This window comes from Cricetulus griseus, chromosome 6 (genome assembly GCF_003668045.3).
Source record: "Cricetulus griseus strain 17A/GY chromosome 6, alternate assembly CriGri-PICRH-1.0, whole genome shotgun sequence".
Lineage (NCBI taxonomy): Eukaryota > Metazoa > Chordata > Mammalia > Rodentia > Cricetidae > Cricetulus > Cricetulus griseus.
The window spans coordinates 46292524-46309382 of record NC_048599.1 but is presented as its reverse complement, the minus strand read 5'-3'; the positions used below and the strand labels follow the sequence as shown (position 1 = coordinate 46309382).

At 45.4% G+C, this 16859-nt stretch overlaps 1 protein-coding gene across 2 annotated transcripts in view; it reads left to right on the top strand.

The window, feature by feature from the left end:
• Cds2 (CDP-diacylglycerol synthase 2) overlaps positions 1-16859 on the top strand; it is a 49913-nt gene that overhangs the window by 13637 nt on the left and 19417 nt on the right. For both annotated transcript variants that reach the window (XM_035446960.1, XM_027421719.2), the window contains exons 2-4: positions 13851-13987; positions 14830-14926; positions 15984-16081. In XM_035446960.1, coding sequence (XP_035302851.1) covers positions 13851-13987; positions 14830-14926; positions 15984-16081 — 332 coding nt within the window. The remainder of the gene's footprint in view (positions 1-13850; positions 13988-14829; positions 14927-15983; positions 16082-16859) is intronic.

Sequence of the window (16859 nt, the reverse complement as noted above, 5' to 3'; positions counted from 1 at the left end):
GTGTGTGTGTGTGTGTGTGTGTAAGTGAATGTCAGATGAGCGAAGGTGCCTGAGGCCACAGGAGGATGTGGGATCCTCTGAGATCCAGTTATAAGGGCTCGAAAGCCACCCCCAAATGGGTTCTGTGAACTAAACTTAGGTCCTTTGGAAGAGCAGCAAGTGCTCCTAAATGCTGAGTCGTCTCTCGAGCCCCTCAATATTTATTCATTTATTTATGGAAAATATCTCACAATCATGTTGCCCAAAGAAATACTACTAATGCAAGCTTCAAAATGTCAGTAGCTTTGGGGACTACACATTTGAAACTTCATATGCTTTGCAGAATGGATCATTTCTCTGATGTTATGTGAAATTTATTGTGAGGATTTTCCTATGCATTTTTTTTAAAGATTTTATTTATTTATTATGAATACAACATTCTGCTTCCATGTATATCTGCACACCAGAAGAGGGCACCAGATCTCATTATAGATGGTTGTGAGCCATCTATATCACAATGGGAATTGCTGGGAATTGAACTCAGGACCTCTGGAAGAACAGTCAGTGCTCTTAACCTCTGAGCCATCTTTCCAGCCCAGAACACGTCACTTCTTAAGTCAGTTTTCTACTGGGGTGTGGTGAAAGAGCCACCCAAAGAATCAAGCCTTGTGAGTGTTTCAGAGAAAACCCTAACTTTCTCTGCATCCAGTTTTGTAGAGAGAAGGTGGTGACAAATGCTTAGAGTTCTTTGAGGCTTACATACTGGAAGCAGGAATATCCTGGATTAGTGGGAAATGATGTACCACAGAGCCTTAGGCTCCTGAAACCCCAATCAGCCCAGCTTTTTCTGTGAAACTCTCTGGACTTCTAGACCATTTCCACATCTCCTATCTATTCTTCCCCTTGCTTCTGTGGAAATCACTGTCCATCCACACTTCCATTAGGTGGTATCTCCTGTCATCCTTTCAGTAGATGGTTTCATGTTTGGTTCTTGTCTTAGATTGCTGCAACTGCCTTGTTAGACTCACAGGTTTGGCTTTCCTACAGAATAGGTCATGAACTCCTTTTAGATGGCTGGACCCGGTGTCAGGAGGTTGAGGTTGAGTTGGTGCTAAATCTGCTGTGAAGATTAACAGCTGCTTGGGCAGTGAGAACCAGGCCTGTGATTTAGGGAGGAGTTGGTGGCTAAAGTATTGTGAAGCACAAAGAAGATTGGCTTGTGAGTGTTTTATTTTAGTACTGAAGTACTGGGTAAATATGTGTTAATGCTTCATTAACACCAGTATTTTATTTAAAAGTGTTTAGGATTTAAGAAATGAATAAAATTAAGCAGTTCAAATATTCAGTGTTTGGATATACTACAGAATAGTAATTAAAATCCCAAGTTAAAAAAAATGTAACCTTGAACATTAATTATTCTTCCTGGGTAGGTTAGTAGATAACATTTAAATGTTATTTCCAATTAAAATTTACAAAAATATCCCACATTAATTGAGTTTATTAAATACAAAGTCAAAACATAGATTTAAAATGAATGCACTTTTAAGATTTGCATCAATGGTGACGTTGAGTTAGGTAATTTTGTTCAAGGTGTTTTCCCTGTGCTGGCATACTCTAGGAGGAGGGAATAGTGGGGACCACTCAACTGCCACTCTTTCTCAGTCTGACATTGCTATGGGATCCCGTTGTGTGGTAACTCTGAGGACATTGAGGCCAGTGGGCTGACTGTGGCATTTAGTTGCTAGTAATCTGGTTTTTGTCTCCAACACAGGATTTCCCGTTTGTCTTGTCCCCCTTCAGTTTCATCTCTCTCTCTCTTTTTTTTTTAGAAAGTCCTTGAACCCGATTGAGACTTAGTCTTCAGACAAAAGCTTTGCCTTGTTAGTTGTTTTTCTCCGGAGGATTATGCAGGGAAGTAAGGCTTCTAAAAGAGTACACTTGGTACAAGTGAACCTCAAAGTGAATACAAGCAATGAGAAAATCTTGTCGCTTCAGAGTGCATTGTATCACGCATGGGTGGGCTGTAGAGCTCAAGATCACACCCAGGGCCTGGCACATGCTGCCTAAGTGCTCTTCCTCTGAACTATACCTTCAAAGCTAAGATCTTTATAGTGAAAGGGTGTCTTCTCTCTGCTCCATCACCCTTGTTGGCCTCCAACACTTGGATTTGCATCTGTGTATGCCAGCTTCCATGTACATGGGATTTGGGAATAAAAGCTTCACAAAACGGTACTTCTCTGGCTGTCCTGGAACTCTCTCTATAGGCCATTCTGGCCTCTGCATTCCAAGTGCTAGGATTAAAGGTGTGTGCCACTACCACCTGGCTGCAAAACAGTAATCTCACTGTCTGTCAACATGTCAAAGTTTTCTGCTTTTGGATTTTATTATATCTATCCTTCCTGTAAAGCTTTGTTGAACTGTAACAGACATTTGGAAATGTGTACACACTGTAATTTCACAGTGACTTTTCATAAGCACATACCTTCAGCCGCATCAGATCAAACAGAACATCCCCAGAGGCTCATGTGTGATGTTTTTTTATTTACTGACCTCTCTCATGGGAGCCACCTGCCTTCTGGCATTTGTGTGTGTGTAGCTAGTTGTGACCTACTAAATTAATTTCAAAACCTAGTGGGTCTCAACTTGCTACTTGGAAAAAATATAGCCAAGTTTCATCTAATTATTCTTTTTTTTTTTTTTTAAAGACTTTATTATGTATACAACATTCTACTTCCATGTATATCTGCACACCAGAAGAGGGCACCAGATCTCATAACGGATGGTTATGTGAGCCACCATGTGGTTGCTGGGAATTGAACTCAGGGCCTCTGGAAGATCAGTCAGTGCTCTTAACCTCTGAGCCATCTCTCCAGCCCCTCATCTAATTATTCTTGAAGTAGGAATTTTCATTTTTATAGATAAAAAAGATGAAGTCCAGGATGACTTGATTTCTCCCAGGATCACATGGCTCTTGTGCTGTTTGTCTCGTTCCCATGTCATTTTCTTCCAGAGATGAAGATTGTCTTGTTTAGAAGGTCAGTTGTAGCTGTTTTTGTTTTATGCTCAGCTTATTCCCTCTTAATGTGCTTACAGAATGGATGTTCATTAGGAAGAGAGTTTTGGTGAATTGCTGTTATTAGCATTCTGAGCATGAGTCAGATCCATTTGTTTGTTGCTTTGGTGGTGTTTTGGAAGCTTTCTTGACATTTGTCTTCTGGTCTCAGGATAGAAGGGGCATAGATGGCATGGGCTGTCATCAAGCAGGAAAAGCTTAGTGCCTCCCCTCCTCTCTGGCATGGCATGTTGGAGAGATTTCTGTCCATCACGTGTCTCAGGGGCTTAGAATACCTACTGGAAACTCCAGTGCAGCAGTCCTGTCCTCCTCACCTTTCTGCTCAAGAGGCCATTACTTCTAAGCAGCTTCTCTGGGAGTTGGTACACTGAGAGCTGTTGAGGTCATGTCATACAGTCTATACCCAGAAATTCCTGCTCGAGTATGCCTCTAGGGACACTATCAGGCTGGAAATAAATGTTCCCTAACTTTGTTAATGCTTAGCTGAGACAATTCCAACAGCCTTGAATTTTCAGGTTCTTCACTCATGCTAGAATTATCTAGGAAGCAGACATGGGATATAGAAGTGAATAAATAAGTCCCTCTCAGCATGGAGTTCATTACTGTCAAGAGTTAATGAAGTTATACAGAATAAAGCAGATCATTCTTTTGTGGGTCTCAGTGTTGCCCAGGCTTTCCAAAAACCTGAGCTCAAATGATCCTCCCACCTCTGATTCCTCCCAAGTATCTGGGACAGCCGATAACATGCTGCCAGGCCTGTCTAGGTCTGTTGGTCTTTTCTTCCTTTCCTATTCTGTTCTTGACAAGTATAGTCAAGGCTGGCCTCAAATTCACACTCTTCCTATCTAGCCTCGTTAGTGCTGGAACTTATAGAGTTGTCGCCACCATGTCTGGACTAACTAGGTGTATCTTATTTTGAGGGTAGCATTTTCAAGTGTTAGCATCTTAAGGGGCCTTCTAACGTGTAGTCCAGTTGGTAGGGATGTAGATGTTTTAGACTCTGTCTGAGAAACAAGTGAAAATGTACCTGTACATTCTGTAGAGTAGGTGGAAACATTGAGAATGCTAAGAGGCTTTGTTTATTCATTTTTCCTAGCAGTCTATTAGCTGATGTTGGAAAGTACTGTTCACCACTACCCACAATTTTATGGCTGTCCCTAGAGGGAACCTTTTACCTCTGGGATAGCTGAAACAGAACTGTAACAGTCCTTCTCCAGTTGTCCCTTCCACACAGATGTTGGCAAGACAATATTCTGGACCCTGTTGAAAAAGGTTCATGAATTTGATTTATTATAAAACATACCTGGAGACTGGAGAGATGATTCAGGGATTAAGAGTGCTTGCTGCTCTTGCAGAGGATTGGAATAGGTTCCCAGTGTCCACATTAGCTGCTCACCTAACTCTGGCTCCTGGGAATTCCATGTTCTTTTCTGGCCTCTGGGCACCCATACACCCATGCACATACATACACATGCATGTAAGTAAGAAACAAATCTTTAAGAAAAATTACTTTCGGGCCAGTGAGATGTCACAGTGGGTAAAGACACTTATTAATAAACTTGAGTTTGATTCCCAGGATCCACATGATGGAAGGATAGCTTCTACAAATTGTCCTCTGACTCACACACATACGTGGGCACACTGCAGTAAAAGCATTGAGCTCTTAAGATAAAGATGGAATATAGCAGTCCCTATTTGTGATGATCTTAATAATACAATATAAGTGATAAAAAGTATCCTCTTAATGTAAAAGTAAAGCATAATAAATTATATGTATGAGATACATATAGCATTATTATTAGTTAATTATTGCTTTTTTTTTTTTTTTTGAGACAGGGTCTCACAGTTTAGTCCTGGCTAGTCTAGAATACTATGTAGATCAAAATGACCTTGAACTCCTGCCTCTCCAAATGCTGGGATTAAAGGTGTATATTTTCAAGGCAGGTGTATAACATTCTGTGGAAACTATCAGAAGATAAAATTGATGAAGATGGTGTAGTGAGTGTGGTCAGCCTTTAACATTGCAACACAATCTTGTTTTCTACAAAGTTTGTGCCTAAGAATTGCCCACTTCAGTTTACCAAACAAACAGTGCGAACCCTTATACTGTTGAGCCCTGTTCATAGCTATCTTTGTCGTATAGTCCTGGGCTGCTATAACAGATGACCACAATTGGGTGGCTAAAACAACAAAAGTTTGGCAGGTGTGTTGGTGAACAACTTTTGTCTCAATCCTCAGGAGGCAGAGGCAGGTGGATCTCTGTGATTTCAAGGCCAGCCTGGTCTACAAATGGAGTTCCATGCCAGCCAGGGCTATACAGTGAGACCTTGTCTGAAAAAACAAAAACAAGCAAAAAAAAATTGTTTCTTATATTTCTAAATCCTGGGAAATTCAAGATCGATATGCCAGCAGGTAAACACTTGGCTGTGAGATGGCTTCTCATTGTTTACAGGTAGAAGAGGGGACTCTCTGAGACCTCTGTTGTGAAGAACCTCTTACCCCTTGGTGGCTCTTGCCTCATCATGATGGTGGGTGGGTTAGGACCTCGGCATATGGATTTGGACTTCAGATTGGTTGGAGTACAGGCCAAACCAAACAGGCTGAACCAACAGTTTTGGTTTTTAAAAGAGCATGTTCTTGGAGCCTTTTGGTAATTTTAAAAGGAAACCTAAAATCTCTCTCTAGACTTCTTTAGCCGTTTCCATGTTATAATGGAATCTGCATACTTTTATATTTGATCTGTAGGCTCTAGAGCATCAGATGAAGTATTTCCAGGTTATAAACTATTGGTATACTTTCAGTTAACAGTTAAGATTGTGAAACTTAGGTGGTGTTGTTGTGCCCAAATTCTGAATCCCCAAATCACCAAGAGGCCCATTTCGATGCAAAAGCAATGAGTCTTTTATTGCAGTTGTTTAACGAGCTAACCCCATTAGCTCAGGCCTTTCATCCACCCACCATGGCAGATGGTTGGGAAAAGACACTGAGAAGCCACAGGATAGAGATCTTATAGGGCAGCATAAAGGGAGTGTCTATGGGTACGCACAGGCTCAGGCCTGATTTGAGTAAGATTACTCAGATCATGTCCAGTGGTAGAACACGCTTCTGAGGAACCCCCAAATTAAGGGACAGTCTGAGAAAGAGGAGCTGCTAAAGAGAAGGCTGGCTAAGATATTGTGAACAGAGATGGGAAACCAGGGGGTGTGCTGCTTAGAAGCCAGAGGAGCTCCCTCCCTCCCTCCCTCCCTCCCTCCCTCCCTCTCTCCCTCGCTGCTGAGATGAGGATGGAGTGTTCGGAAAGGTTTAGTGATGAGGTTCTGTTGATGAGGGAGCTGCTTAGTGGACCAGGCTAAGATGAAGTTGACTTGCTGTGGTTTGAGGAATGGTGCAGCCATGAATAGTTCTTCCCTGAGGCTTTCTGTGGAGTGGGGAGGAAAGTGCATCAATTGGATGAACTTTTAGAAGTTGTTTATGATTGAGCCTGCTTAGATGGCTGGGAGGAAGTGATGAGAAGAGGGAGGAGGGTAAGCAGTGGGGTGAGTGAATCAAGGACCAGGCAAGCACATGGTGACCCCCTAGTGTAGTTCCAGGAGCCCTGGTGGGGTACATGGCCTTCAGTGCTGTGTCCTCTGCCAAGGTCCCTTACCCCTTTAAATAGTTTCGCCTGGACTGATGAAATGGCTTACAGTCAGTTAGGTTTTTGAAAAGCTCAATCAGCACCCCCACTTGATCTTTCTCTGAGTGCTGTTACTGTATGGGAGCCTGTAATGAGTTTCATCTCGGGAAACTGAGTGCACTTTCTGTAGATCTCAGTATTGATTGAGACTTTCAGAGGGCAGGGTGTGCTATGGTGAGCTCAGAAGTGATACCCCAGTGAGTGGCACTTTGGCATGCTGAGTATTTTTTCTTTCTTTCTTTTTTTTTTTTTCCGAGACAGGGTTTCTCTGTGTAGCTTTGGAGCCTATCCTGGTACTAGCTTTGGAGATCAGGCTGGCCTCGAACTCTCAGAGATCCGCCTGCCTCTGCCTCCTGAGTGCTGGGACTAAAGGCATGCACCATCAACGCCCAGCTATGCTGAGTATTTTTAATTAAGTCCCAGAACCAACGTCTTTTGGCTCTTCTCTTCTTCGGTCACTGTGACCAACTGACTCTCCTGATGTTCTGAAACAGCCGGCCAGCCGTATTCTCCAGCAGTTGTTAACTTTCTTTTCTGATTCCACAGTAGCTAGCAACTGAACCATACCACAGACAGAAGGACTTGACTTCATGCAGAAGGGACTTGGTCAGTTAGCACCAGCTCTCACTTTGCTCAGAATTGCCAGTGTGCTCATGAAGAGTTTATTAATAATAAGCTTCTGTTCTCTGGGGTTCATGAGTGTTCACTCGCCTGTGATTGCCCCTCCCACTGGAGGTAAAATCTATATGCCAACGCCTTTCCTGTTGATCTGTTTAGGGCAGGGAGGAAGTGCACTTTGCTTCTGCAGTTCCAAACTCAAGGAAACTCAGCTTTGATCTTTTCTTCAGACATATGAGCTTGTCAAATGGAATTAGTATTGAAAAGGGCTAGAAGTATTTCTTTGTTCTTCCTAACAACACCCCCACAGCACACATGCAGGCATTCATCTTTCAGTTCTGTAAGAACTCAGGTGGAAACCTACTGGGCTTTCCCATTGAGAAGGACACAAGATCCTAACATTTCTTAAGTACCCTCTGTCTAGCAGTCTCTCTCCTGGGGACTTGTCTCCATAAGTAGGGGGAGTTGATTACCCTGGCAGCTGGCCAAAGGCTTCTTTAAGATGACAGGGTTGGTACTCAGCCCTAAGGTTACACTTAGGCTATGTCTTTGCTCCAGGAGGAGGCTTGCAGTTTGCATCCAAAGCAGTGCAAAAGGTAGTTTGTAAGTTGTGGAGTCACTGCAGTAAGTGGAACTTAGGGTCCCCAGAGAGGGGAAAGAGCTTAAGGAGCATAATGACCAGTGTGCCAAATGCCACCCACCACTTGAGGTTTCCTTGGGAATGAATGAAAGCCTAATGGGTGGTTCTGCTTGTTTCCTTGCCCCAGTTTTTAGCTGTTCTTAGACAAACGGGCAAAATGTGAAATTTTTATCAGGATACAAAAGAGAATCAATGTCTGGTAAAGAAATGGGTTGTAGAGCAGGATGAGTGAGTCCCACTTACCCGGATCCCCAGTCCACAGGGCTTCTGTGCAGCCGGGGCCCAGCCACACTTCTTCTAAAAGGTCAGACTCATGGGGGGCTTCAGAAAGTTGCTGGTTTTGTGAGCTTGAGCCAGCCCCTCATGAATCCCGAGAATTAAATGAGACTAGGAAGAAAGTAGGGTGCATGAGTTAGCATAGGCTGTTGTGGGGTGACTGAGGTCCCTCCACAGCAAAATCCAGACCTTGACACAGGGGCTTCCTTGCCCACCCACTGCCTCTGCTTCCTTCCACCAGTTCTTTCTGTTGGAGCCAGACTTCTGCATTGTTCTGAGACTTGTGTGGTCCTGGGCTAGGGGTTGAAGAGTCTGGAAGGCTGGTCAAGGCACTTTTTGAGTAACAGTTTCTCTAAAGATGCCAGTGTCTTTTGCATGGCTCTTGGTGTCCAGGACTATGCGTGTTCCTTCACTCAGAATGCTGCCACCTTTCCCTGAAGGGTCAGTGTGAACCCACAGGAAAAGGCTTCCAGAGGGGCGGTTTTCCCTGCCTTGCTGAGAAGTGCTGTTTCCTGTTTACAGCAGCATCCCCACTCCTCTGGGACTGGCTCAGTGACTGTGGGAGGATGGGTGGAGGCTGAGGGGCTGCTCTGCTTATCCTCTGCTCTTGGCTCTGGGAAATAGAAAGGAAGGAAGAAAGGAAGGCTCTTGAGAAGGAGGAGGGGCCTGGAAAGAAATGGAGGTCCTGGGGAGAAATGGGAGTCCTGGCAAGTAGGAGGGCCCCTGAGAGCAACCTATTTATTCCTCATGCACTGACCTTTGCCCATCCAGAATGCAGGCAAGAGTGAGTTCCAGGAGCACTGAGTAGCAGTGGAGGCAGTCTGTGTGTTGTCCATGTGAGCTGGGAGTTGGTGAGGGTGATGTACGTTAAGTAGATTGTGTATAAGGTCTTGAATGTGGGTTCTGGAGGGATCTTGAGATGGTTCATTGGGGGAGTGGAGTTTATTTGAAGAGTTATTAATGTATGGACAGACAGAAAACAGTATTGCATGGACTCTGAGGAGAGCTCAGGCCCCAATACCAGAGAAAAACAGCATGGTGGGCCTGAACAGACCACAGTACCTTCTGCAGTCCTCTCACAGATACCTATAAGCACTCTACTGAGACACGGTCTGATTTCCTAGTTAACAGACTCCCAGGTGTCAGGATCTCATCTAGGAAGTGATACATCAAAGGTCATTGGAGGCCACATATCCTGCTTCCCACATTCCCTGCCTCCTGCATGGGAATCAGACAGCTTGACTACAAATGTGTAAGAGACTCAGGGTCCGGAAAAATGGCTCAGTGCTTAAGAGCATTTGCTGCTCTTCCAGAACCTGGGAACCGGGCTCAGCTCCCAGTACCCACATGGTGGCTCACAATCACTTGTAACTTCCATTTCCAGGGGATCCAACACCCTCTTCTGGTCTTTGAGGGCATGAGCATGCATATAATGCACATAATGCCTGCAGACAACAAAACACTCACACCTATAAAATAAAAGCATCTCTAGAGGAGGAGGCCCTCACTTCTGTATTGCGTGCATCCTAGTGGAGAGTGAGCACATACGTGCGTTGCTGCTTTAACAGGTAGCCTGCATGTGCTAGACATCACACATTGGCTTAAGGAATCTTCATTTTTGATTGGGCTGCCTATATGAAATAAGGAAGCCCTGCAGGCAAATGCTGCATTCAAGTAATTTGTTAGTTTCCCAGCCACTCTTTTTCCCTCGACACTGCCCTCCTTGGGAGTGATGCCCAGGTTGGCTGGGTGTTTAAGGTTCTCTTGCTTCTGAACTGTGTGTTTTGGTTGTGTTACTGAGAGGTGGGCGCAGGAGAGGCTGGCGGGAGCCACAGCAGACTCCCTGCAGTAATGTGTGAGAGAAGGGTGAACGTGAGCCAGTCTTGATTCCCAGACTGAAGCTACCACCTCCTGCAGAAGGTTTTCCTGGGTGTCTGTCTGTCTTGCTATCACCTGGAGCTCAGCACTTTTGAATTTTTAGTTTTTTAAATTTATATTTATATACTTATTGTGGGATGGGGGCATGTGTGGAAGCTAGAACACAACTTCTGTGGAAGTAAGTTCTCTTCTTCCACCCTGTGGGTCCCAGAGATTGAACTCAGGTCATCAGGATTGACAGTAACTGTCTTTACCCACTGAACCATCCTCCTGGCTCCACTTCTCATTAAAACAAAACAAAACAAGGCAACCCAAATAATTCAAAACCTTAACATTTTCATGTGTGTGCTCCGTGTGTATTGGTCTCTGGTGAGGCCAGAGAGGGCATCAGCTCTCTTGGAGCTGGACTAACAGACAGATGTGAGTGCTGTGAATTGAATTTGGGTCCTCAGGAAGAGCAGCAGGCCCTCTTCACTGCAGAGCAACTCTCCACTCCTCCACCCCCATTCTCATTATTCTGTGCAGAATGTGCGGCTTTTATTCTGTGCCAGAGTTCGGGTCCAGTTCCCAGCCTCTGCCCACCAGGGAAGCTGCTGTGGGCACTTTGCTCCCTCATAGCCCCATGAGCAGCTGCTTTCCTGAGTGGAGGAGAGGCCAGAGAAACTGCAGGCTCTAGGTTCTCACTGGTTTCTGTTCCCTCGGTGTACTTGGTCCTGACCTCCACACCTGGTGGCAGCCTCACCTTTCCCAGCTGTTGGTAGGAGCGTGGCGTTAGGATGGGTGATGGCCGCTTGTCTAGAGGGTATTCCTACCTAGGGCTCCAGGGTGTTTATTTCAGAAAGACCCTGAGGTGGTTCAGTGAGGGCAGGTGAGACCTAGGGAGTTCCCTTCCTTCAGGCTGGTTCCTTCCAGACTTACTCCATTTCCTAGTCTCTCATCCTAGTCACCTTGAGGTCTTGGTAGTGACAGCAGTCACAGGGCTTTGTGAGGATTCTTTATCTCCTTTTACTTTCTGGTGTTCCAGGATATCTCTTTTTCCTCTTTATTTTTTTTTTTAAAGGGAAGTTGAATCAGATTTGAGATGGTGTCGTGTTAGGCTTGAGGTCCATAAAAGGCCTCTGAAGACTTACTTTGTTTTTGAGACAGTTTTACTATGCATCCATGACTGACTTGAAATTCCCTGTAGGTCCAGGTAGGCCTCAGACTCAGGGCAGTCTCCCTGCCTCATCCTCCTGGGCTGAGATCACAGGATTGCAGGTACAGGCCACTGTGTCTGGCCAGAGAGGTTCTTAGCATCCTTCCCTTAGCTTTTCCAGAACTGGCCTCTGTGTTTGTCCTTTCCTGCCTGGGGACCCAGCAGTTTTGTGAGTCTCCTTGACAACAGGAGAGATAAGTTAAAAATAACTTTGTGCTGGGCCTTTCCTGGTGCTTGGCTCAGTTCCTGGGGCGTCTAGATGCTCCTAGAGAGGCTTACAGCGGGATGGACACACACACACACACACACACACACACACACACACACACACACACACACACACACACACGGATGGACAGACAGATGGACGGACGGGACAGGGACTAACATTTTGAAGCCCCGAGGTTTAGGAGTCAGAACTAGATGACCATCCTTGTTATCTTGTCTTTCTTACAGGTGGTTGGTTGATAGTATGGTGTAGATTGGAAATTAATGTTGGTGCCAGGTCTTCACTTTCTCTGACTGAGAGGACCAATCATGGAGGTGTTAGTGTGTCTCTGTGACAGTGGAATAGGACACAGCTCTGGTGGAATTTGCTTCTCTCTCTTCAGGGAATCCCTATACTCGAGTAGAGGATATAGATCCGTGGTAGTTAGGTAGTATGCCTGCCTAGCATGTGCAAGGTCCTAGGTTTAATCTCCAGTACTGTAAAGCAAAGCAAACAACACACAAAAAGGAATTCCTAAAGGATTCTGAGCCATCTGTGTCAGTAGTGACACAAGCTGTGACTTCTCCTCCCTGGGTATGCTGTGTCTGTAGGTCCTTTACCAGAGCCAGCAGATGTCTTTTATGTCTTCAGTCCAGGCTAGCCAAAGCCCTCCATGTCAGGGTTTATCAGTTGTAAACTGACTTAGCTGTGGCCATCTTTCTTTGGGCAGCGACTGGGTCTCTGTCACACCTGGGATTAATCCCCCCTCCTCCGTCCACCCTGGGCTAGGCATGAGTAGGCATGAGGAAATGAGAACAAGATGTCATGGTCCAGTCTTTAGAAGTTGCCTGGGAAACCGTTTTATAAAAGAGCCCTTGCTGTGAGCAGAGGGAACAGAGGGAAGGTCCCAGGGTGGAGAGAGCATGAGGCTGAGGGAGAGAAAATGTCTATGACACAGAGTTCTTAAATAAGAGATACATTTAGATAAATCCCACAGACGAGTAAGACAGAAGAAAAAACTTACAGCTTGACAAACATTTCACAAAAGATACTACAACAGTCAATAATTGTGAAATTAAGCATGGGAGAGATTAAAATTTAACTTTTAAAAAGTGATGGTTAAAAAAAGTGATGGTTTTTGTGTCACATTTCACAAAGTTTTGAAGATGTGATAAAATGTCATTTTTAGTTTATTTTGTTCTGAATTTCTTGGTGAAGAATAAAATGAATTCCAGACTGAAAGAAAATGTAGTGGGGTGAGCACGTTGAAGTTAGAAGTGGATTAGCATGGGATATTGGGCTAAACCCTTAGCTTCCCAGAACCGGTTTGTTTGTAGACAGGGCCTTCCCTCCCAGTTGTGTTCTGAAGCTCACTGGGAGGAGGTTTGAACTTCATTGTGTGTCGGGTTGGGGGAAGTGCACAAATTGCTAAGTGGTGCTGTTCAGTTCTAAGTGATCTGATCCCCTCCACCTCTCTCACAGCGCCTGGTCCAGTTGCCTCTAAGAAAGAGAAGAGCTGGGTAGCAAGATGGTTTGTAGGATCAAAATAGTCTTGCATGGTCCTGGGGTAGAGCTTGTGGCTGGTGTATTTTTGTTCCTCCCTCTCTGGCAGGGGCCAAGGTCAGTTCTGCAGGTGTTTCCTTTGAGGGTAATCCTGCATGCAGCTCTCTGAAGTTACATCTCAGCAGGGTTGCTGATGACCAGGGTCATGTATGAGGGAGGCAGAGGGAGGTACCTAGTTGTGGCTAGAGCATTGATTTGAATGGACCAGAAAGGTGGGGCTTCTACTCTGTCTGTGGCAGCTTTCACATAGTGTATTCTTGTCAAGTCCAGAAGTCTTCTGGGCTTTGGGGCATGGTAGTATATACTAACTTCTGGGGGTAAGAAGCCATCCAACTGGCTTCTTCCAAGAGCCTGGACAGTGCTGTGGCAGCTCTGGAGGTTATGAGAGTCCCCAGAATGCCATGGCACAGTGGAGGCCGCACCCTCAGGTTCAAGAGCTGATGGAGAGGGTTTTTCAGAAGTGAATAGCTATTCCTGTTCTCGTGGCCAGGCCCTCAGGAAGAAGGTCACAGCCTCCTCCTGTTTGCATTTTCTGGATAAAAGTGAGCCATGCCTGTCTTTTCATACATACCTCCATGCCCCCCCCCCCCCCCAGTGTGCACGGCACAGGATTACTGTGTCCCATCTGTTCTGTGACCTCACTGTGCCAGGTGCTCATTGAGTTCTTATCCTGCGGATCCTCCCTGATGTCTGAGTAATTAACTCAGCAGTTTTGACCTGTGCTTTTCTGTTTTTGCCACATAGGAATTGGAATCAGAAGCAAAGATTGATGGAGAGACTGCATCAGACAGCGAGAGCCGAGCAGACCCAGTCCCCCCACCAACCTCCGTAGATGACACTCCAGAGGTCCTTAACAGGGCCCTTTCCAACTTGTCTTCAAGGTAACCAGCTTAGTGGTGCACCATGCCCATCTCCATGTAAGACTGAGGTCTTTAGGATTTCTGGTTCAAGGTTGTTTTATCTCCATGTATATCTGCCGTGAACATTTCTTTCAGTTTTCTAGGAAGACTAAGAAGTGTCTCAGCTTAAGTGAATCAGGGGTAAAACTCCTGACTCTCAAACCAGTCCTCTAATACCAGCTGTATGTCTGAGAAGCACAAACCATAAGTCTCCAAAGCATTCCCTGAAAGTGTTTATGTGTGCCTTCTGTGGAGAAGGGCCTCATGGGTCCTGGGTTCAGAGACTAGCTTACCATTAGCTTGCCACAGGATCTGTTTCCATTTCTCAGCATAATATGTACAAATATTATATATTGATTTAAAAATGCCTATTTAGACTGTTGTATCGGGGGTTGGGTGGGTCACTACATAAAGTTCTTATAGATATGCCTGTTGTATATTTGTGATAGTCGGTACTCTCTTTGTCTAAAATAGCTGTTTTTATTTTGATTTCAAGGCTGTGCCATGTAGAAGCCATCTGTAGGAGAAAATGATTTTAGCCTTAGAAATAAATGGTCATGGAAGCTATCCATGTAGACCCAGAAACAAAGGACACTCACTATTTTATCCCTGCTCTCTCACACCACCCTCAGGCTTTGTTTAAGGTGTGTGCTAGTGTGGCTTCTGCACCGCTGAGTTTGGCAGCGAGCAGGCATTGGTGACGAGGTCCTGCCCTCACCAGCTGTGCGTCTGCTGAGGTGAAGGAGGTGCTCTGGAGTCTCACTTCTTTAGACTGGTGCTGTCGTTCCCTCTGGGCTCCTGACAGGTCTTTCTCTCTCACCTAGATGGAAGAACTGGTGGGTGAGAGGCATCCTGACTTTGGCAATGATTGCGTTTTTCTTCATTATCATTTACCTGGGACCAATGGTTTTGATGATGATTGTAAGTACCATTGACAAGCCATTTCAGTGCTGCATCCAGCTTTTCCTGTGGGACTGACTGGTCATCTGCAGTGCCTGCTGCCGACAGTGCCTTGTGTTGGGTTGGCTCTGGGAATCCTTGGAGTGCCCAGTTCTCAGATCCTTGTGTCTTAGAGCACCTGTAACCTCCCATATCTCACGTGTCACCTATAGGGTTACTGGCATGAATGGTGGCCCTGGCTGTTGGCTTGTGTGAGACTCTGGTTTCTTGCTTTCCTGGTGCTTTACTCACAGACTTAGAACTTCCATTGAGAAGTTGCAGTCCACAGGAATTCAGTCTTCCCGCCTGTTCTAGTTTGCCTGTCTGTTGCCATGCTAAACACCATGGCTAAAGGCAGCTTGGGGAGGAAAGGGTTTACATGTCCTGACACAGTCATCATGAAGGAAGTCAGGGCAGAAAACTAGATGTAGGAACTAAAGCAAAGACCATGAGGAACACTGCTTGTTAGCTTGCTCCCCATGACTTAGTCTGCTTTCTTATACATTCCAGGATCACCTGCCCAGTGATGGCAGCACCTGAAGTAGACTGGGCCTTCCAAATCAATCAGCAGTCAAGAAAGTGCTGCACAGGCTTGCCCACAGGCCAGTCTAGTAGAGGCATCTTCTCAATTGAGCTTCGCTGCTCTCAGATGTTGCTAGTTTGTGTCAGGTGGACAAAAACCTAATCAACATTTACAACCCTTACAGACAGACGGTCCTAGATGATGACAGCTGAGCAAAGCACTTGAGTGTGTGGTCTCCCCCCACCCCCCATGTATATGTGCAAGGTTAAAGTGGGAAGAGGATTGGCTTGAGTCCTGGAAGGTTCTAGAATTAAGGGTTAATCAGGACATCAGGGCTATGCATTTTGCTATGAGCAATTGTGACTGATGTAAATAAAGGGCTGTATTACCCTTGGTGGTGTGAGAGAAAAGGAGGAAAGCAGCATCAGTGTAAGATGGAAACATTTCTTCAATGTCATGACTGCTGAAAGCCAGTGAAGACCCTAAGAAGAGCTCTGGGATTTCTCTGTTTTTCAGGTGATGTGTGTCCAGATTAAGTGTTTCCATGAGATAATCACTATTGGCTACAATGTGTACCACTCCTATGACCTGCCCTGGTTCAGGACCCTCAGCTGGTAAGTTCCCTTGGTCTATGGGGCACCTTGCCTGATGCAGGTGATGTGATTTGTGTCAGGTACTTACAGTGGTGGTGGCCACAGACCTACACAGTGTCTTTGAGCCTGTGTCTCTCATAGGCTGGATTGTACGGCTGTCTTTGAGGAGTCTTCAGTAGCTGGGGACTTCCCTATAACAAACGTGTCTGTGGTTTACCTCAGTAGTAGGATTTCCTAGATTCCTACAGCCAGGGATGGTATTTGCATCCCCACCTGAGATCAGTGTAGCTTTTTGCTGCAAACCAGCCCCTCACTGGAGTCATCGGGAATTGGCAGGTTCTGGTGTCAGGGTTGGGCTCTCTGTAACTTGATTTCCTCATCAGTACAACGGATTGTTGAGGACTCATCTGTTGGAGCCCTACTTCCTCTAAGGCGCTCAGTGTGCCAGCATGGTTAGGATCTGAGCTCCTTCAGGAACTCTGTGTTTTTCTTCTCCTAAAAAGGCCTAGCAGCAAAAGCTAAATAAAGAATTGTAGCACATATGATTTCTGAGCCCCTTCCTGTCCCATCTGCTGTTGGCTCCTCTGTCCTCAGGTGGTGCTATTCTAGCAGAGCTGGGAAGACTCACTGACTGTGCTAATTGCTGTGGGACTTAATGGGTGGGACAGTAATGATTTGTGTGTAAGAAACTTGGTTATGGCCAAGGAAGCTGACTTGCTTAGACTTGGGTCTTTGTGTGTATTGTATCCCTCAATAGTACAGGCCAACTCTCAGCCTCCACCTGCCCTTGTGATTGCTC